Raw genomic sequence first — 23,064 nt, forward strand, 5'->3', positions numbered from 1 at the left:
AGTCTCAAGTGGTCAGGTGATCTGGTCTCAGGTGATCCAGTCTCAGGTGGTCTGGTGTCAGGTGATCTAGTCTCAGGTGATCCTGATCTGGTCTCAGGTGAGGCTCATCCATGGGGTTGGGGTTGCATAAGACCACATTGTACAACAGGAAAGAACTGCCTATTCACGAAACAACTGATAAAAATGGAAGTAACTATAAAACACATTGTATAAGAACTTTTTTTTAATAAAATAATACTTTGTAAATTTAACATGAACGCTTTACAATAAGTTTCTGTTTGTTAACATTAGTTAATGCATTGGGTATCACTAACAATGAACAATATTTTTTACAACATTTATTAATTTGTTCATTTTAATTTATAAATGTTTTTTATATTTATATATGTAATACATTTGTAATTTAATTAATTTGATCAATTAATATTAATATTTATATATCCTAGGGATGTAATGATTCACTCAACTCACGATTCGATTCACGATTATTTAATTTTTTTTTTTACAAAATGAGATTTAAGACAAATTATAAATTAAATGTGTCCTTTTATTATTGCTTGGACAAAATGCTGCACATTTCTTTGTGAAATTTAAATATAACTATAATAATATACTAATATAGCACTTGCATATTATTGCTCTTTTGTTGGTTTTGATTGCTTCTACTGTCCTCATTTGTAAGTCACTTTGGATAAAAGCATCTGCTAAATGACAATTTAAATATAATGTAAATGTAAATAACAAAACTACATTGAAATTTTAAATCAAGCCCAAAATCAAATAAATAATTAACACAAATAAAAGAAATCTCTTCATATAAACAAACTAAGGCTTTGTCTGCGCTCTTTCCTTTTAAAATTAGAGGCAACCACTGCATTTTAATCATGATCCAAACAAAGATGCTGCATACATGCAACATGAGCAGTTTTTAATCAAAATTAGCAAAAATTCGAAATTTGAAGCAAAAACAGAATGTGTTGACTTCAGTTTTGTGAAACTATACATAAAAAATATCTGCATGAAACAGAAACAGCAGACGAGCTGAACGAGATGCAGATTCACTCTCTGCCAGCAGGTGGCGCTTAAAGCATTTCCTTGGTTTCCCCTGTAAACAAAGCAGCGCTGCACTTATGAACTTTAATATGCATTATACAGAGGCAAGGGGAAAATAACAAATACCATCTAAACTTTTCTAAAGACAATAAGTTCCCCTCAGACATGCATTCATATAAACTCCTCCCCCTAAATGAATCGCGATTTGTTTAGCATCTAACCGATTTGAATCGTCACATATTTGAATCGATTTTCAACCGGCTCGCGGTTAATCGTTACATCCCTAATATATCAATTTACATTTAAAGTTATTTAATATATACATTTATTGTTATTATTATTAGTAGTAGTAGTAGTTTCATTTATTTAGTAATGTGGATTCTAATAACATCCCTAATATTTTATTTATTTAACATTTATAAATTGTTTAGTTTATCATTTATAATTTTTATATTTACGTAATCCATTAACATTTATTTAATATATACTTTAATTTAATTGAATTAATAATTATTTACATATTATTATTATTATTATTATTGATTTATTTAATAATTTCATAATACGGCAACTAATATTTTATTTAACATTTATATATTTCCTAGATTTTTAATGTAATTTATCAATTAATATTAATATTTACATACCAATTATTTATTTATTTAATATACAAATTAATTTGCTTTAATTTAATTAATCATTATTTATGTATATTATTGTTGTTGATGATGATGATGATTTCTTTAATAATGTTAATTCACATTTGTTCATAAAAGCACTGGCACTAATAATCGATACAACCTGAAATGCTTTTAATGTATTAAGAAATTACCAATATTAGTAAATGATGTAAAAGTATTGTTCATTGTATGATACCTAATACATTAACTAACTAATGGAAACCTTACTGTAAAGTGTTAACAATTGAATTATATTATCATTTAAGTAAATGGTCAAAATGCCAGAGAACTAAATAAATAAAAAAAATTGTATAAATTCATTTGATTGTACATTTTGATGATAAAATTGAATAAAACCGTAAAGCAGTGAATCAAGAAAAAATGGTTTTAAAAGAAAGCTATTTGATCTGGAAGTTTGGAAAGCCTGTTTGTATGAGCTTTGTGGAAGAGTTTTGGTCTAATGGACATCAACATGCAGTGACATGATGAGATGGATGTTAATATCAGATATAACGGGTCACTGATTTCACTATTTGATGCAGAAAATTATTGGCATCACTCTTCATTTTCCCAAACGTTTGTTTAGTAAGTGGACATCCCACCAGAACCATCTCCAGGATCCAGCACCTCTGAGGTTTGAGCGTTAGTACCCCAGCTTGTTTTCCTCTCATGCCTTTCTTCTTCTCCATTGTTCAGTGAAATCCCCCTCCATCCTTCTCTTTCACATTTGCGGTTCATAATATCCACATGCCTCATGCGGAGCTCAGTGTTTACGCCATTCTTCTGTCATTATTCTTTCATTTTTCTTCATGATTCCAGTCTTCCCAGTCCCCATCTTCTCTATCTGCGATGCTAGCAGCAGCATTCCTGTGGTCCGTGGCCCCGGGGCCGGATTCAAACCCTACAAGAGGCCAATCCGTACAAATCGTGTGCCTTTCAGAGACTCAGTAGTCTATGCAGGGTGTATATTTGGGGGAAAAATATCTTTATTTGAGAGATGTCTCTATTTTGTTATATCCAAAACAGCTTGTTATATCCAAAACTCACCGTGGCCAGTCGTGTGATGGGGTGAGATATTGTCTCTCTGTTTTCCCGCTACTGTATCGCTCATATCAAACAAAAACCTCAGGCAGCAATGAACAGAATAGGCAGTGATTGATTGTTGCTTTCCCTTTCTTTAATTCCAAACCCAAGCCTGTTAGCAGTGAATGTGACATTTTGCAATGGTGTACGTGTTGTTGGTAGTTTTTTCCGTTTTATGCAAAATTACAATCTAGTACATATAGTCATTAAAACATGATACATTCTTATAAAACCTTATTTTGCATTAAAATGAGTGGTATCTGTTCTGTCAGATGGTTTCTGTTTTGTATCAAATACAAAAAAACTCGACAGTCCCGCACACTATCGATACTTACACACATATATTTTATTAACAACATTTCGGTCCCATGACCTTCATCAGGTAAACATAAAATATTCAGGCACAGACTCATTTAAAAACAACACATGACCGATCAGTGCAATGATACATAATTACCAATTACAAGCAATGACGAAACACGTCATAATATTATTTTCTCAAAACACATTTTTTACTCGTATCATATTGCAATTGTTGATAAAATAATGTTAATAAAATATATGTGCAAGTATCGATAGTGTGTGGGACTGTCGAGTTTTTTGTATTTGGCCTTGGTTTGGGATGTTTTCCTATGCAGCCATCTATTACCTGCAGGTGTGTGAGGTTAATTGTTCATTGATTGTTTTGTGTCAAAGCATTCACGTTGCTTTATTTTTGCTTAGTATTGTGAGTACATTTTCTTCGAATAATATTGAAAAGCTAAAATAAAATGAAAATATTAGATGAAATACTGAAACTAAGAAACTAAGAAAAAAAACTTCCTATGCAACTAACTGAAATAAAATAAGTTTAATTTGATGTACTACAATTAATATAACTAAAGCTGAAATAAAATGAAGCTAAATATAAATATTTACCCCCCCCCAAAAAAAAACTAAAACTAATGGCAATAGTTGAAATAAAATAAGTAGAATTTGAAGTACTAAAATTAAAAAAAGTAAAGCTGAAATAAAAAAGCAAAACAGAAATATTAAAAGATAAAATAATAAAAACAGTACATCACAAATGTACTAATTCAAAATAGTAATATATATATATATATATATATGTGTGTGTGTGTGTGTGTGTATAAATACTAAAATAACACTCCCTGGTTCCAGTTATTTATCAATAAGTGTGCATAATATATTAAGATTACGTTGGTTTTGTTAAAAAATTTTTCGTATCATTAACTGATATTAAATATTGAATTTTTCTGCCTATTTTACAATTTACTGCAGCATCACCAAAAGGTTAGAGGGTTAGCTGGTTAGATCTTCCCTTTACTAGACTTATTTTTCATAATTTCTTAAAGTAAATTTTAAAAGCTATATTTATCTGTCCTATTGCACATTATATTGTCAAGATGTCTAAATTCTTTAGTAGCGTACAAGCTTTTCTTTTAGTTTTTAGTGTTTTTTTTATTTTCTTTGAAGTAATATATATAGAATTTTTGTGGTTACTGGACAAAAAAATAAGTATAGCCTTATTGCTATCGGCCAGAATTTGAATACCAGTGCATCCTTAGACTGTAAATCGATCCCTCACAGCCTCTTTATCATTAAACCTGCCGTCTACCTGACTGAGGCTCATACTCATGTTTTTACCTGTAGGTTTGGTGTAACAGTAGGGTATTTATGGCACGAATGAGGCATAAACCAGGACAAAAATGTGAAGGGGAACCTCTTCGTCGAAGACACGTGACTCTGTGCTAAGCCCTGGCATCATCACCCTACAACTGAGTTTTAGAAACAAAACCTCTGCAGCCCAACTTAAAAACAAGGAGCAGAACAATATTTACTCAGCAGTCATTTTCTGTGGAATTTTTGGAAGATAATTTGAAAAAGTCAGCTCGGGTGTCTATAATAGGCCCTTTGAGCCGCTCAGTTTGGAGCGTGGCCAGAGGTCCAGCTCTCTTAAAATCACAGAATAAAGGAGGCCTTTTATTGAAAAGCTGGAAAGCAGACACACACACGTTCAGCTGCACACACACACATCCTGTGACTGACGTGCGCTTGTACGCTTTCTGGCCAAATTTGCCTCCATCTGATGCCTTGGCTGTTGTTCTCTCAGTTAGAGTTAACAGGCAAGACCATGCGTTTTTGTTGTTTTTAATAGTTTGACATGATTGCGCGCAATACAAATGGAAATGCTGGACAGCGGTGGGCTGTTTTATGTGTTTGTGCTGTTAAACGGGCTTAATATACAACAGATTGCTGCTGGATGCTTGATAAGCAGACTTTGGAGGCGGTGTGAGCATTTGTGGGAAACCCGTCCACATGTACCTGTTAAACAGGTGGGTGGTCAGTCTAAAGGATGTGTGTATTAACAAACAATGCTCATTATCGTCAGTCCAGTGACGTAGATGGAGGCCAAACGGCACCTATTAGATTTGGCGATCGTTTGTTTTTAATAAAAATTCCTGTTTACATCAAGCTTTCTCCATAAAAGGAAAATCTATTACCTTTCCCTGGCACTCAAAAATTCCTCATAAAAGTTTGCTTTGGGTGGTGCGTTTGCAGGTGGTGTTGAGGATGCTAGCGCTCTCTCTCAGTGTGCAAACTCCCCTGGAAAGGGAAAAAAACACTATTTTTCTGCTATTAAATCGTATTACCAAAAACACATTAAACAGAGACATGCATTCAACGTCAGTGAGCCTAATTGTTAATCAGACCAGCTAGCTTGAACGAGAAACAGAGAATATAAAACTGTAGTTTATTTTCATTCATTTTTAAAATTTTCTTTGCAGCTTTTTGAAAATACATATCATACATATACACACATCTCTGTACAAGTATAAAAAAGAGCTTCCCAAATTAAACCGGGAAAATTAGAGGCAGATCTTATCAAAAATATTCACAAATATTTTCAATACTTCATACTGCTGAGATTTTTTTTTTCTCCAGTTTGGATATTCCATCAACAACAACAACGAAAATATTTTCAATTACAAATCCTCCTTTTGAGCAGAAGGTTTCAGATACACTAAACACAATTTCATTTTATGTTTTTATTTTATTTTTTAGAAACATAATTTGACAGGTTGTAGAACAAGTGCTAAAATAGTAACACATTTCCTCACAGAGGTAAATCAGCACAGCTTCCCACTGTCTCTATTCAGTTAGGCATTTTGTGGTAAACTTTAAGATTCTGAAATTTCTTCAGTTTAACAGAGTGATCAATGACAGCCCGGATGGTTTTTAGATTGTTTTATGCTTTTTCATTATATCTTGCACATGAATGGTAAGCTCTGGAGAGCTGAGAGTTGGAGTGTGTGTGTTTTTAGACTGGTTTAGATATGTTTTTGAACATCTTAAAGCAAAATGGTGTTGACTGCAAGTGACTGGAAATCTCCGCCAAGTAATGTAAATAGTGCAAAGGTTAATTTTGCAGACTGGCCTAGGAAACAACCCCTTTTTTGCTATATAATAAATAATTTAAAAGCTCCCACCAGTTTGTAGCTTCCAATTATATATTTCGGGCCTATTTTGTGTTTACAAAAGAGCATAATGTATATTAATCTGCTTCCTGTTCAACCGTAGTTTAGTGTCTCTTTCTGAGGACGAAGGGGATAGGGGCTAAAAAATAGAGGAAGGATTTACTGTAGTTTCATGTTTGGATAGACTTTCAACTGCTTAGACTGTCTGACATTTCTAAACTAAAGCCTTTGATTCACTTGGTGGTACAAGTAAAATTTAATCTTCAAAGTTTATAAGCTGGTGCTTTTTAAGTCACAAGATATGGGGGGAAGAGCAGCCGCCTGGTAACAGTCACATATTTGTACAAAAACATTTACAAAAAAGGTACAAATATAAAACAAAGAAACAATGTGTATCAGTTAGACAAAGCATCATAAGAGTCAGCCTCGTTACTTAAGTCCATATCTTCCATATCTTCAGTTACCCACTCACTTGTAGGGCTTACGGTTCACAGTTAGCGCAGCTCATAAGAGTTGCACACAGGCGCTACACATCAAAATTTCACCTACATTTTTTTTTCAGTCAGCTGTATGTCCTTTTTTACGATTGCCAGCCATTTTAAAATCCCCCCAAATCTTTGGTTGAATGTTTGGCATGTAGAGTCTTTCAGATTTTTCAGACGATAAAAGGCACTTAGGAGGATGTCATTTGGACAGAAATGCCCTTATAGGATTGCACCAGGAATCACCTAAATGCCACCGTCTCTTTTCAAAGAACCTGGTGGGTGGTCTCGCTGTCCAAAATGGTAGCTTGTAAGGCCATATCATTCATGCTTTAGCATGCAAGTAAGTCACAAACCTTTCGCAATTATCAGAAATATGAAGGTTTCAAACTGTTCTTGTTGTTGTTCGCAGTACAGTTATCCTGCATAAGGGGCACCTCGAAGTCCAAGCCACCGTTCTGTGTTGTTGACGGACAGGAGATAATCTCTTGCTTTTCAGGTAGCGCCCCATTGTTCCGACCCTCCAGCTCCAGCTGTGAAGGATCACATTCTAAGTCCAGGTGTCCCTTTGATTTCTTTTTGTGCATGTAGCAAGCTACCCCAACAGCCACGGCTACTAGGACTAGCAGAAGTAGGATGGCGACTGCAGGGATGAGCATTGTAGTGAGCTTTGGGTCCTCCAGTCTTGCTCCAGTGGGAGTTAGCTGCTGACTGACCGTCTGGGTCTCTATGCATACTCTATCCACATCCCCCAGTTCGCCCAATGGACTGGCACATACAGAGTACGTAGAGTTTGGCTGAAGTCCACGCAATGTGTATTCCAGGTAATATGCTGGAAGGTTGAGGTGCTTGGCACGTTTATCCGGTCCAGAAAGTTTCTTGTAAGTTAACTTTACACCACGAATGTGGGGGCGCATAGCGATGTACCGCTGAAGGTCTAAGAGTATTGAGGAGCTAGTTAAGAGTGATCAATGACAGCCCGGATGGTTTTTAGATTGTTTTATGCTTTTTCATTATATCTTGCACATGAATGGTAAGCTCTGGAGAGCTGAGAGTTGGAGTGTGTGTGTTTTTAGACTGGTTTAGATATGTTTTTGAACATCTTAAAGCAAAATGGTGTTGACTGCAAGTGACTGGAAATCTCCGCCAAGTAATGTAAATAGTGCAAAGGTTAATTTTGCAGACTGGCCTAGGAAACAACCCCTTTTTTGCTATATAATAAATAATTTAAAAGCTCCCACCAGTTTGTAGCTTCCAATGATATATTTCGGGCCTATTTTGTGTTTACAAAAGAGCATAATGTATATTAATCTGCCTCCTGTTCAACCGTAGTTTAGTGTCTCTTTCTGAGGACGAAGGGGATAGGGGCTAAAAAATAGAGGAAGGATTTACTGTAGTTTCATGTTTGGATAGACTTTCAACTGCTTAGACTGTCTGACATTTCTAAACTAAAGCCTTTGATTCACTTGGTGGTACAAGTAAAATTTAATCTTCAAAGTTTATAAGCTGGTGCTTTTTAAGTCACAAGATATGGGGGGAAGAGCAGCCGCCTGGTAACAGTCACATATTTGTACAAAAACATTTACAAAAAAGGTACAAATATAAAACAAAGAAACAATGTGTATCAGTTAGACAAAGCATCATAAGAGTCAGCCTCGTTACTTAAGTCCATATCTTCCATATCTTCAGTTACCCACTCACTTGTAGGGCTTACGGTTCACAGTTAGCGCAGCTCATAAGAGTTGCACACAGGCGCTACACATCAAAATTTCACCTACATTTTTTTTTCAGTCAGCTGTATGTCCTTTTTTACGATTGCCAGCCATTTTAAAATCCCCCCAAATCTTTGGTTGAATGTTTGGCATGTAGAGTCTTTCAGATTTTTCAGACGATAAAAGGCACTTAGGAGGATGTCATTTGGACAGAAATGCCCCTATAGGATTGCACCAGGAATCACCTAAATGCCACCGTCTCTTTTCAAAGAACCTGGTGGGTGGTCTCGCTGTCCAAAATGGTAGCTTGTAAGGCCATATCATTCATGCTTTAGCATGCAAGTAAGTCACAAACCTTTCGCAATTATCAGAAATATGAAGGTTTCAAACTGTTCTTGTTGTTGTTCGCAGTACAGTTATCCTGCATAAGGGGCACCTCGAAGTCCAAGCCACCGTTCTGTGTTGTTGACGGACAGGAGATAATCTCTTGCTTTTCAGGTAGCGCCCCATTGTTCCGACCCTCCAGCTCCAGCTGTGAAGGATCACATTCTAAGTCCAGGTGTCCCTTTGATTTCTTTTTGTGCATGTAGCAAGCTACCCCAACAGCCACGGCTACTAGGACTAGCAGAAGTAGGATGGCGACTGCAGGGATGAGCATTGTAGTGAGCTTTGGGTCCTCCAGTCTTGCTCCAGTGGGAGTTAGCTGCTGACTGACCGTCTGGGTCTCTATGCATACTCTATCCACATCCCCCAGTTCGCCCAATGGACTGGCACATACAGAGTACGTAGAGTTTGGCTGAAGTCCACGCAATGTGTATTCCAGGTAATATGCTGGAAGGTTGAGGTGCTTGGCACGTTTATCCGGTCCAGAAAGTTTCTTGTAAGTTAACTTTACACCACGAATGTGGGGGCGCATAGCGATGTACCGCTGAAGGTCTAAGAGTATTGAGGAGCTAGTTACCATTGCTGTTATTTCAGGTTCCGGTACCTCTGTAGGCTCCTCATGGGGTAGTGGGTCTTCCTCTTTTTCACAGTATCTCCCTGATGTTCCTGGTAGACAAAAGCACTCCAAACGTCCTTTGTTGTCCAGCCAACATGTTCCTCTATTTAGGCAGATATTGGGTGGGCAGAAGTTTGATCTGAGATCTGGGTCGATACTAGTACTTGGCGTGGGAGGTGGAGGGTCATTGTCAGCTTCCGTAGAAGGGTTATCACTAGGTTTGGCAGGAAGGACTGCTTGAGTGGTACTTGGTAAACTGGTGACCGGGGCTGGCGGTACTGCAGTGGTCTTTACTGTGCGAGTCGTAACAGTTGTGGTAATCGGACATCCGAATTCTCGTTGCGCAAGTCTCTCCAGCACCTTCCCGGAATTAAAAGGAGGAAAGTGGCAGCGTGTCTCTTCCGTCCTACCCAACTGAATTTGCTTGATTCGCAACCAACTTGGAAACCAAGCCAGATTGCAAAGGCAGTTGAAAGGGTTTTCCGCAACAGTCAGCCTTTGTAGGTGAGGAAAGAGCTGGGTTAAAGTCTCTGGCAACCCTTGCAAGCTTAGATTGCTGATATCCAGCTCCTGAAGCTCTGAGAGTTTCTCAAAGTATTCCCATTTCACAGGTCCCATGGGATTCCCAGCCAAACTCAGAGTAACCAAGTCCCTTGCCTCCCGCAAAACCCCTGGAAAGGTTGTTAACTGGTTGTTGGAGATGTCAAGCTCATGGAGGTTCTTGAAGCTTCCCAAGAGCTCCTCGTTCAGACTGCTAAGCCCCAGCCCACCTAGTTTCAGTGACTCCAACTTGGGTGTCTGGAGGTCATTTGGCCCTGGCGATGGGATGCTGTTGAACCGTAAGTCTAGCAGAAGCAGATGGCGCATTTTCAGGGCAGGCATTATTGTCAGTTTGTTACCTTGCAGCTTGAGCTCCAGCAGTTGCTGTAGGCCATCAAAAGCAGCAGGATGGATGATCTCTATGAGGTTGCTGTAGAGATATAGCCTCTCCAGATGTTCTAGTCCAGCAAAGCTGTCTTTGGATATATGGACGATCTGGTTAGCCGACAGGTCCAGGTTGTGGAGAGAGGACAAGGGTTCAAACACATGATCTGGCAGTTCGGTCAACTTGTTCTGGCTTAGATCCAGCATCTCCAGGCTTTCCAACTCAAGAAAATCCTCTTGGGAAAGTGACTCAATGCCGTTCTTGAACACATAGAGATTCTTAGTCGTTGTGGGTACTTCGTTGGGGATTTTAGTGTCTTTGCGGCTAAAGCAGAAAATGGAGTCTTGGACTTGGCAGGTACAGTCCTTCGGACAGGTGTCGGCCAATGCCGGGGACCACAAGTGTTGATAGAAGAGGAGGGGCAGCAGTAGAGGGAGGAAGAGCTTCATGTTGCTGCCGACAATCACCCCTAAAAGCCTGCAATGCAACAAGAAAACCAAGTAAACATTTGCACAATCAACTTCACATTGTATTTTTTACTTTAAAACATGTTTAAACATACACCTGTCTTGAACTTTGACAAAGTTTAGAAATGGCATGAATCAATGATTCAAGCTTTAAAGTAAATTGATAAACTTGATAAAGTTACTCTTTTGTTTGTTTTTGTCCCCTTTCAGGGCATACTGCAATACATGCCATGGTGTTTATTTCTCTGCTTGAGTCAATGAGGTCAGCCTTTTTATGTGGCTGAATAAAAGGCTTGCTTTAGACCAAGTGCTTTCAACGGGTGATCAAAGGCGAGGTCTCTTGACATAGTTGTACTCAAACAATAGGCAGTGGTAGTGACGTACAGGCCTGCTGGAACCTTATACTGGACTTAAAAGTGATGTTGACCTTTGCCAGCACCGTTGACAGCATTTTATAATTTGATAATGCTATTTTATGAAATCTTTAGCAGATTTTGAAATGATACGCCATTTTCCATAATGTTATGATGCTTAAATTAACATGTAGCATTTAAAACAGTTGATTCGAATTGTGGTACTTGGACTCAGGACTTGGACTCAGACTGGAATTGTGAATTAGCTTGGACTAGGACATTTGGAATGCAGAAATTTTTCAGAGTACAGACGAATCCATGTCATGTGTAACAAAAAAGCTAAAAAAAAAAGTAACAACATAACTAAGTTAAAAAGACTAATAAATGTCTCCCACTTAAACTCGACTGGTTAAAAACAAGGACTCGACTCAGACTCGACAGGGTGGACTCGGATCCAACACTACAATTGACTGTAGTTTTTAGTGTTTAATTTTGAATTTATTTTAAACAAAATAGTATAATATTTTAATTAGTGCATCTCTAATTGCAGCTGTTTGCTGGACATTTAGTTCCATCATTGTTTACAACACACATACGGAATCATTGTTGCACATAGTGGCCTTAGAGAGTCTTTTTGGGAGTGATTTGTACACTTTGTGTCTTTCTACAAACATTCAGTCATTTTATAATCATTAGTTTCATATTGAGATCCAGAGATGCACTGGTACGCGCCAAGGCCGTCTCAAATTTTACAAAGGGTTTGACCTTGAACACCAGACACAGAGCTCATCAGATGAGCTCAGACACCTTTGGGGAGGAACGTGAGAGTCGGGGAGGAGAGCGAGAACAAGAAAGATAAAGGGCTATGAATCTGGGAGACTGAAGTGAGCTGGGGAAACGGTTTATCATCTGCTGTGAGATCAGTCGCAGCAGGCCTTGAAAGGAGGGGTGGAGATGTTTCATTCTCCCTCATGATTTTCCTTCTTCTGTTTCTCTCTTGGACAGTGTGGGGGGTTTTATATTAGAAGTTCATGCTGAGGTGAAGTTCCCTCACTCGGTTTTATTGAATAGTACAGAGATAGTAGGATTATTATGTTCCCTCCTGCTGCATTATTGAAGCATCACTCTCATTGCCCGGCTGCTGATCCCTGTGTTGTTCTGCAGTTATTTACAATAGGAAATATCTCAGAATCAAGTTAGCTTTTTTAGGCGTATTTTATTCTGTGTTGGCTGAAAGAAAGTTGCTAGTAGTCTTGTGAGGTCATTGCAAGTTTCTAAAGATCTTTTCAATAATGTCTGGATATTTTTAATTATATTGCAAGGTGCATTCTTGCTGAAAGCGACTGGAAATCATGCATTTTCAATGAGAGTGGGCTCTTTGATGTGACATTAATGACAGTGACTATTTGCAGTGTTATTTTAGTATTATTCACAAGCAATTCACTTTTTTTCAGTTTTCATTTTATGTTTTAGTCATTTTGTTATGGGCTTTGCATTTAATTTTTATAGTTTTAAATATTTTAAAAATATTTATTATATTATTACAATATTTCACCTTTAATACGTCCTAATATTTAAATACATATATTTTTAAGTTGTTTTAAATAGTTTCAGGGTCATTGCAGTTAACTAAAACCGTACAAATGGTTTTGTTGCTATAAATAAATATTTTTTTTAAATAGAATAAAATATTTTAAAAAAACTTAAACTTAATTTATGTCAGCTATGTGCCAAGGCAACATTTCTTACTTTAATTTAGTTTAACTTAATGTACTAAAATAACTTAAACTAAAACTGGAATAAAAATGAATGAAACAAATATATGGACATAAAAAAAAACTAAAACTAATAAAAAAAGAGCAAAAACAGACAATAGAATGACTCAAACTGTAACCAAAATTAAATGAAAACAAAATATTACAACAAAAATGAATTAAAATATTAATAAAACAAAAAAATAAACTAATCCTCGGCTTATTACGTGTGCGCTGTTTGGTCCGACTGCATTTTGTCCTATTTAATTAAACTTTTTCTCGACACAAAAGCAAAAAAAATGTGTCTGAAATGTTAGTACTTGGAAGGAAGATCACATAAGGTTCAGAAGGGCATGAAAGAAATGTTTTGTTATGTTCGGGCACTGATATCGATTCGCTGACGTGTTTTGGCACCGTATACCTGTTGTTCTTAGAATCAACAAGATCTTACAACAAGGGTGAGTGAAAGAGTAACACATGCACTGTTTCCTTCACTTAAAGCTCTCATTTCAGTGATGCATGGCGCTTTACAGTCCGTGAGAGCTGATTAGCTGTTTTACTGGAGGCAGGGATGGGAAAAAAACACCAAGACCTTCCAGATAACCCGATAACAGGTGGAGCGCAGTGCTTTATGGGCAATTAATCATGAGGGGGTCGTAGATCGGCCCTGTCCCATGGTGTCTGGATCTCAGAGTACCGTGGGAATGTCCTCAATTGAATTTGTGCGATATGAGAGATGGACCAAATAAATGAAGGAAGCAGAAATGTATTTTTTTTAGCTCAAGTGCTCTTGCTCATTTTTAGGATCTGTGAGATCTGTGAATGAGGATCATGAACAACCGCAGTCCTTCATAGAAAGATCAGAGGGCAGTTTCACTCCGGCTTGTAGGTAGCACACGATTTCTAATTATGCAATCATTATGTAGTTGCTGATACCCAATTCTAGTATTATTTTGTTTGGATTGTAACTATTTTTATAGGATAGTCTAACTGTAGTTTAACCACTCTTGTGAAGCAGCAGCAGAATCCGGCAGAAAGATGAGGCTCGTAGCAGGTCAAGTATGAAGATAAAGCTGTTGCCTGAACTTTTAAAAATTTTTGGCTGTTTATCTTAGTGCACATCAATCCAAAGCATCAGAAGACACGATCTAGTCAGCCGGCAGACGCATGCAGTGGGAGTTGAGTCTGATCTCTGATAAAACCCCGTCCAGCACACACAGATACTCCATCTCCTCCTTCCCTCCAGCGGCTGCATCTTATCAAGCAGCAGATGAGAAAACAGCTCTCAGGGCTTACAGTAAAGCTCTGCTCTGAGTGACTCTCATGCTGGGTGGCTTTAAGTCAAGTGCCTCTGTGCTGGAGACAGACAGAGTGGCTCATTTGAAATTATATAAACATGAGGTGTTTTCCCATTACTAAGCATATTTCATTTTCAACTAGCTGAAAATATGCACATCCTTACTAATGACTGACTGTGAAGATCTCTCTACATCTTTTTCAGTTCCCCCTTTCGCCATCAAATGTGTCGTTCGAGCGGCTGGTGCTTTGCATATCCCCACATGGAGCCTTTCATTCAAAGAAATGTATTTGCCATTGAAAATGTGTTGATAAAAGCTGGTGATAAGGACATTGTTGCTTAAGGCTTTTTAGCAGACAAAAACAAAAGCACGAAAGAAAAGTTGCCGGGAAAGGAAAAGTCTTGTGTTTCATTGTCGTTTCGTGATCTGAAAGCAGTGAAAACAGCTGCGAGAAATGAGCGGTAGAGGAATGGCCGTCAGCAGGGGCCGTGGAGGTGGAGGTGACCGATGCCAGGAGCCAAGAGAGTGAAGTGGGCCGAAACAATCAGAGCTCCAGCAGACCCTCGTCAAGAGCTCTTATCTGCAGAGCAGACTCGTGCACTCTGAAGCAGGACAGAGGAGGCCGAGTTATGACGTGTGATCAGGAAGTTAGGCAGGAGTTGTGGAGGTGTGTGTCGAGGGCCTCATGTGGGCCACCTTCACTACTGACAGAACTGAATGTTACAGCAGCCAGGGTCCTAAATACTACAAGTATGAGAAACAAAGTATGAGAACATATTGGCTGTAGGGAACAAAATGTAGTTGGTCTGTAACTTTTTGCAGTTATTATATATATATTATTTTTATATATATATTAGAAATGTTATAATTTTTTTATACATTTTATGTTTTTGTGTGTGTGTGCGCGCGCGCATGTGTGTATATATATTTAATTGCATTGATATATATATATATATATATATACACAATTTTATTTTATATTTTTCCAATTTTATATTTTTTGAAATTTGATAAATTTTTAGTTTTAAAATTATAATTTCATATAAATTATTAGTATAACTTGTAGAAATTAGTTATTATTTATAAACCATAATTTTTTTTAATATATATTGTGCGCACATTGCAGTTTAATGCATATATACATTTTTTTTATGTATATTCTTAGTAACTGCAAAAAGTTAATGACAACTAAATTTTTTTTTTTGGAAGAAATAATGAAAAGAATGAGAAATAATTACACAATTTATATTAAATTTTATATATATTTATTTGATTAATTAACTTTTATTTCATTAACATTTTTATTAAAATTATATAATTTTTATTAAAATATTATATATTATTTTTAAAAAATTGACTGAGGCTGAATTCGCAGTTGTTACGTTAATTTTGGACCCTGGCAGCATCTCGTGGCTTTTTATTTCGCAGTAGATTACTGAACAAGATGTGCACATCAGCTCTTCCTAGAGTAGCAGACTTCAGGATTCATTCGTTAACCCTAAACGCCCACATCTCTGTCTCTGTGAGCTGAAACCGAAAGAAACAATGCACCAGTACATCCCTCAACCTGACAGCACACTGCCATAAGACACCGATTCATGACAGCAGGAGTGAAATCATCTTCATACAGAAGCATGTCAGTTTGTACATGCCACTTTAACAGCTACAGTTTACGGGAAGCGTTTCAGTGTTATGTAATGTGACTATACCTGCCAAACCGGATGTTGTGTGTTTCTTCCCCTTTGTTGTGGAGTGTGTAATAATTCAGTTGAGTAGAGATTATTGTGTTTTAAATAGGACAAAGAAGGCTTCATTTCAAGTTCACAAGGTTAAACACTCCCTCTGATATATTCATGCGACCACAACAAAAAAAACACACACACATCAAAGCTGAAGGTAAAGCTGAGCGCTGCTCTGATTGAGGACTAGGACGCTTTTGTCTTCACCAGTAGAGAAGTCCATACAAACACCTGCGCTCTACCGCTCTCTCTTCCTTGTTTTTGTGAAGCGTGGCTATCATTAGTTGAAGGAAGCTTTCTTTTGGTTTAGGATTTACAGCCATGACCTGGATAAGAGCATGTCACTGCCATTACTGTCTGCGGTCCTGTCTGAATGGAGCAGACTGAATAAAAACACTGCTCTTTTTCTGCATTGTGATGAGAGTTAAAGGAATAGTTCACTCAAAATTGTAAATCTGTCATTCGTGTTGTTTCTTCACGTTGGAAGAAGATGTTTTCTTAAGCGTTTACCATTTCCCAAACCATGACAATTATACAGTGACTCAACTTTGTGACTCATTCGCTGTATTCACTGTATGCTATGGCTTTAGAAGACTGAAAATAATATATTCACTCTGTGTGACAGAACAAAGTCCTTATGTGATGAAAATCTCATTCAAAATCACATATATTCAAATACAGTAAGGTCTAATATATATAGTATTTTTTAAATTGATAAATGTAAATATTATTCAATTTTAATAAATATATTTTAAATAAATAGTTTAAGCTGTTTTAACTTAACATTTTATTTAGTCACATATTAAAATACGGTATGATCTAATAATAAATATAATATTAAATTATTAAAATTTTTACCAAATTAAATTGGTACATTTCATAAATATATTACATTTTATTATTATTAAATATTAATTTAATTGATTAAAACTATATTTTGACACATACCGTATATTTAAATACAGTAAGACCTCATACTGAATATAATTTTAAATATTTTTAAATTCTACAAAATTCAATATTCCTATATTTAATAAATACGTTTACATTTTTATTTAATATAATTATAATTTATTCTAATTATATTTAGTCATATTCAAATAAAGTATGATCTAATAACAACTATAATATTCATTATAGTTTATCATTTTAAATTTAAGTTTATATATTATAGTTTATATCAGTCATTTATAACAATTATATGTATTGACTTATTAGCTAAATTTATATTTAATAAATCTGAAAGTACATATTTTATTTAACATTTAATTATTACATTTTTTGAATATGTAATTTTCATTTATTAAATATATTTATATTTGGTCACATATATTCAAATAATAAATAGTACTTATAATTTTAAAGAAATATTTTTAAACCTAGCTAGCTATAATAAACACGGACAGGGACCATTAGGCAAGACATAAAGGATTAATTCAACATTTTCATAAGAGTTTGTAATTGTTGCATAACCCCTTAACGGTTAGATCAGCTTCAATCATAGTGAATGCATTGAAAACAATCCCCCAGATCTTTCATGGTGGTGCTGATAACCATCTTTGCCCACAACCTCAGCCTGACACACTCATTTACGAAACAAAGAATCAACAGTGTTCGCCATTCAATTAGCTGCTCGTCTGCAGGCTGCAGGAGGCATGTCTAGACTGTGTTTAGGCTGCAAATGGATCTCATCAGGTTCTTTTTTTGCCATGCCTCCGACATCAGAGAGACGTTTCGCTGCAGGTACTCGCAGGTTTAAGTTACGATCCCGAGCGCGGGCAGGTGCTTTCAGCCTGTTGTCGCCCTCGGGGCTGCGCTGAAACCCAATGCTCCAGACGTGTGCCTGCGCAGATGCCGTGGCCCGTGCCAGACTGCAGCTGGAGCACTGCGTGCTTCACCAGGGATCAGCCGTGTGGACTGCCGGAAAGGAAGGGACGGACAGACTGCAGATGTCTGCCGTACACTTTAGAGTGAGCAATCCAAAAGGAAATGGATTTACAAGCACTCACTCTGAGGAATTAGCATTGCGTCTGCCGCGGAGGCCAGATATCAGGCTTCTAGCAAGCATGCACACTTGTTACTTGTCCTCCATCAGCACTGATTGATCAATGATCTCAAAGCCCTGCTGTCAGCGCACCTCCATTTCACAGAGATTCTTCATTAAGATTAGCTCTCTAAGAAGCTACTGTGTATGGAAGACCATTTCTGCCTCATTAAAAAAAGACTTGCTTTGGTAAATCATAATTATGAAATAGAAAGTCATAATTATGGCATAAAAAAGTGAAATAAAAAGTAATTGACAAATAAAAAAATTATGATATAAAAAAGTCATTATGACGTCAGTTGTAATTGAGAGATAGAAAGTCTAAATTTTGACAACCTCAATAATGAGATAAAAAGTCATTGACATAAATTGTTGAATTATGAGATAGTCATAATTGACAAGTTGAAATTGTGAGAAAAAGTCATAATTATGAGATAAAAATACATTATTATGAAAAAGAATGAAATTATGAGATAAAAAGTAATGAGAGAAAGTTTAAATTATGACAAACTCGATTATGAGATGACAACTTGAAATTGAGATAAAAAGTCCTTGACACAAAACGTTGAAATTGTGAGATAATAAAATCAATTGTGAGATAAAAAGTTGAAATTATGAGAGAAAAAGTCTACATTTTGACAAACTCAATTATGAGATAAAAAAAAATCATATTTATGACGTTAAGTCATTATGAAATAAGACATTATGACAGAAAATGAAATTGAGATAAAAAGCAGTACTTATGACACTTAAAATTGAGAAGTCTAAATTACAATAAACTCAATGAGAAAAAAAAACATAACTATGATGCCAGTTGAAATTGTGAGAGTCATTATGACAAAAAGCTGAAATTGAGATAAAAAGTCTAAATTACTACAAACTCAATTATGAGATAAAAAAAACAATTATGACGCCAGTTGAAATTGTGAGAGTCATTATGACAAAAAGCTGAAATTGAGATAAAAAGTCTAAATTACTACAAACTCAATTATGAGATAAAAAGCCATAATTATAACGTTGTAATCTGAACTAAATTACAACAAACTCAATTATGAGATAAAAAAAACAATTATGACGCCAGTTGAAATTGTGAGAGTCATTATGACGAAAAGCTGAAATTATGAGATAAAAAGTCTAAATTACTACAAACTCAATTATGAGATAAAAAGCCATAATTATAACGTTGTAATCTGAACTAAATTACAACAAACTCAATTATGAGATAAAAAAAACAATTATGACGCCAGTTGAAATTGTGAGAGTCATTATGACGAAAAGCTGAAATTATGAGATAAAAAGTCTAAATTACTACATACTCAATTATGAGATAAAAAAATCATAATTATGACGCCAGTTGAAATTGTGAGAGTCATTATGACGAAAAACTGAAATTACGAGATAAAAAGTCTAAATTACTACAAACTCAATTATGAGATAAAAAGCCATAATTATAAATGTCAGTTGAAATTGTGATATCAAAAAATCATTAACATAAAATGTTTAAATTATGATATAAAAAGTTGAGAATTAGAACAAAAGTCAAAATTATGAGATGATAAGGTCATAATTATGAGTCTAAATAATGACAAAAAGTTGAAATTATGAGATTACCAAATAGAATCTCAAAATTTCATAATTATGAATTAGTATCTCAAAATCTGAACTTTTAATGTCATAATTATGATTTACCAATGTTTTTTTTTTTTTGCTTAAATGTTTTTCCATGGTTAGCATTCTAGATATTAATCTTGATGTAGATTGTTAGAATCCATTTTGGAGTGTCTACACTGCCATTAATCTCATTAACTAAACAACTTCCATGGTTTGCAATCAGATTTGAGATCATTTGAGTGGGCTTCAGGTTTGTTCCACAGGTCTGCAAAGGTCACAAGTCACTCAATGACAGATAAACACAGGACCTTTCAGGGTTACTCAGGTTACACAAGAACACTGGTGATCTGTGGCAGCCTTTGAAGTGCACACAGCTAGCTAGCAATGTTTGCCAGTATTGTTATTTTTCTTTCTTGAAGGACTGACAGTTTTTTGAAGTGCCAATATGACGAGGAGGCAGTCCTGAAAACTGGCTGACGTGACCATTGATGAAGCAACAAAATTGAGCAGATTAAGTAAAAGCGAGTTTATTATTCTTAGCCCATTGGTAGATATATTTAGATGTATTATATTTATACAGTGAAATATCTTGAACTGTTTGAAGGCCCTTAAAGGTGTAGTTCAGCCAAAAATGAACATTTTGTCGTCATTTACTAAGTGTCAGGAAGGCGGTGTGGTGTTAAACATGCAGTCATGAGGTCTGAAATGAAGAGTTAATGTGTGTGAGTGAGGCCGGCACCGGGTTTGTGGTCCATGCTGGACCGCAGAGGCCGTAGAGATGCTGTTCTCACTAACATCCACAGCTGTGATGGCTTTAATACAGAGAGAGAACGGCCAACTACAAAGTTAAGAGAGGATGAGCTTATGTAATCTGGTGTGTGTTAAATTCCTCTGTACTTCCATGCAACTCTAAACATTCGTTTGAAGTGACTCTACCTGTTCTGTCATTCAAACAAGCCATCGCCCGCGCTTCCTATTTATCCATTGTTTTATTGATAGCGATCGCTTAAATAAATTGTAGCTCATGTACCTTCCAGCTTCTGTGGGTTGCAAGCACACAAATCAAACAGAACCTTCACCTCTTCACCCATAACGTCGCTTGTGACGGACATCATAAAAAGTCGCCATCAGGTGATCGCTTGGCATTCTTAATCGTGGATGTCATGCGTGCCTGTTTACACATGCAAACAAGCTTATTGTTGGTGCAGCAGGTAAGAATGCGTGGAATCTGAACATGCACGAGCATCTGAATCTTGTCACACTGACAGCTCCTCTATCAGACGATCATTAGCCCACCGTCTGCGTTATCTGTTAGGGGTGACGTCATGTGACGGCGATGCTACATTTAGAGCCTTTTGGGTTTTGCACATGATCTTTTGTGCGTGTTGTGAATGCTAATACAATCCCCTGTCACGAAATATCACATTTGCCCCAAAATCAAAAGGCAAAAAATAAGAAATTATATTTTGCATAAAGATATTTTGCAGTGTGATATTATTTCAAGTAGAGCTGGACGATATGACCTAAAATCAAAATCTCGATTAATTGAACATTTTACCTCAATTACTATTAATGAATGATTATTATTTTGTTTTTGCTTGCTTGTTTTTTTGCCCTCACTGACAAGGTTTGTACTGTAAATATGCTCAACTATTAAAGGTGGGATTTCTTTTTCTAATAATAGAGTGCATTTCTAATGTAAGTGCATGTTTTAATATAAAAAGCAAGTTTCCAAAAAAAAACATTGGAAATAAATAACTTGCTTTTTTTGCAAACAAAATAAATGATTTAAAATATTGTCATTTCAAAAGTAAAAAATAACCAGCATCTCTTGCAAACCAAATCCATTTTTAAATATTGTCATGTGAAAAGTAAAAAATAACTTCTTGTATCTCTTGTAAATAAAAATTTTAAATAATGCAATGTGAAAAGTAGAAAATAATAACGTGCATCTCCTGTAAACAAATATTTTAAGTAATGCCATGTGCAAAATGTAAATAGAACACCTCTAATGGATCAGCAGGCTGCGTATCGTGTGTGCTCATAGCGTTATAGATGTGAATCTGACTCATGATCGCTGTTGGATGTGATCCTCCTCTCAGTGATCGTGTCCTGTCACTCTACATGCACAAGTATTTACTCTAGGTTCTTACTGGCCATTAACACTGAAGGTGTCTTTGCGCCTAAAACGCGAGATGCAGTGCTCAGGAATGTATAAAAAAAAATAGGTGCAGTGTAAATGCCTCCAGTTGCCATTTCAACTTGCTACTGTAAACAAAAGCTCCCGCCTCCGGGGCCTTCTGATTGGTCCACTGTTTTGAACCTGACATTGATTAGCGGCGCTGCATGTAAAAGTTGAAATTCTTTTAACTTGACACATCATCTTAAAAGGGGGATGCTTGAAATGCTGCAAAAGAAGCGAACTCAGCGATCATACATGTCCTTCTAGCGTATGTTTACATAGACAAATAATGGAAAAGTTGCACATTGGAATGGAAAAACGGTGAAACTGTTTTTCTGCAATGTTTACATTTGACTTCATATTGTTCGGAAAATGCATCCAAACGACGGACACTGCATTTTTCTTTGGTTGCTCAGGTGACTCTGTGTCTGAGTTCTCCTTCATGTTGCTTCCATGCCGCTGACTGGACGTGGCGGAGTCATGTGACTACATACACGGTAGTATGTTTTTAAGTGGAAAGTATTAACAGGATTAAAAAAACAAAATAACCGACATGGGAAAATTACGCCAGTTAGAGGTTGTGAATTTCGGTTTTGATTACTGTAATACATGTTCATGTATCATTTTTATTTAAATGATTTTTTCATTTTATTTTATTTTATTTTTATTCAATTAAAAAATAAAAAATTACTATAATTTATTATTATAGTAAAAATAACATTTGGAGTGATTTTTTTATTAAATAATTTTAATTAAAGACAGTACAACAAATGCTACCATGATGTATAAATCATTTAAATGTTATATATTAATAACCTTTTCATGTTACACTAATGAAAATGACAGTACTTTGTGTAACGGGGTTAAACAAGCTTAACTGTTTTGAACATAATGCCACAATGCAAGTAGACTTTAAATATGTATAAATATACTAAAAACATTACGTTTTAATGTATTTTATATATTAACATATATAATATGTAACATATATACTCTTATAAATAAAATGTCTATGAATTTTATTCTTAATATTTTTTATTTTTATATGCATTTAAATATATATATGTGTATATATATATATTATATATATATATTAGTGCTGTCAAACGATTAATCGCGATTAATCGCATCCAAAATAAAAGTTTTTGTTTACATAATGTGTGTACTGTGTATATTTATTATGTATATATAAATACAAACAC

At 35.8% G+C, this 23,064-nt stretch overlaps 2 protein-coding genes across 2 annotated transcripts in view; one reads left to right on the forward strand and one right to left on the reverse strand.

The window, feature by feature from the left end:
• LOC107553663 (coronin-7-like) overlaps positions 1-23,064 on the forward strand; it is a 164,739-nt gene that overhangs the window by 89,611 nt on the left and 52,064 nt on the right. The gene's annotated exons all lie outside the window — the stretch shown is intronic.
• LOC107553664 (vasorin-like) overlaps positions 7,747-23,064 on the reverse strand; it is a 32,405-nt gene continuing 17,087 nt past the window's right edge. Inside the window, exon 3 of the mRNA XM_016235951.1 lies at positions 7,747-10,891. Coding sequence (XP_016091437.1) covers positions 8,857-10,863 — 2,007 coding nt within the window. The 5' untranslated portion in view covers positions 10,864-10,891 and the 3' untranslated portion in view covers positions 7,747-8,856. The remainder of the gene's footprint in view (positions 10,892-23,064) is intronic.

The sequence above is a fragment of the Sinocyclocheilus grahami genome, unplaced genomic scaffold, assembly GCF_001515645.1.
Source record: "Sinocyclocheilus grahami isolate Dianchi unplaced genomic scaffold, SAMN03320097.WGS_v1.1 scaffold476.1, whole genome shotgun sequence".
NCBI classification, from domain to species: Eukaryota; Metazoa; Chordata; class Actinopteri; order Cypriniformes; family Cyprinidae; genus Sinocyclocheilus; species Sinocyclocheilus grahami.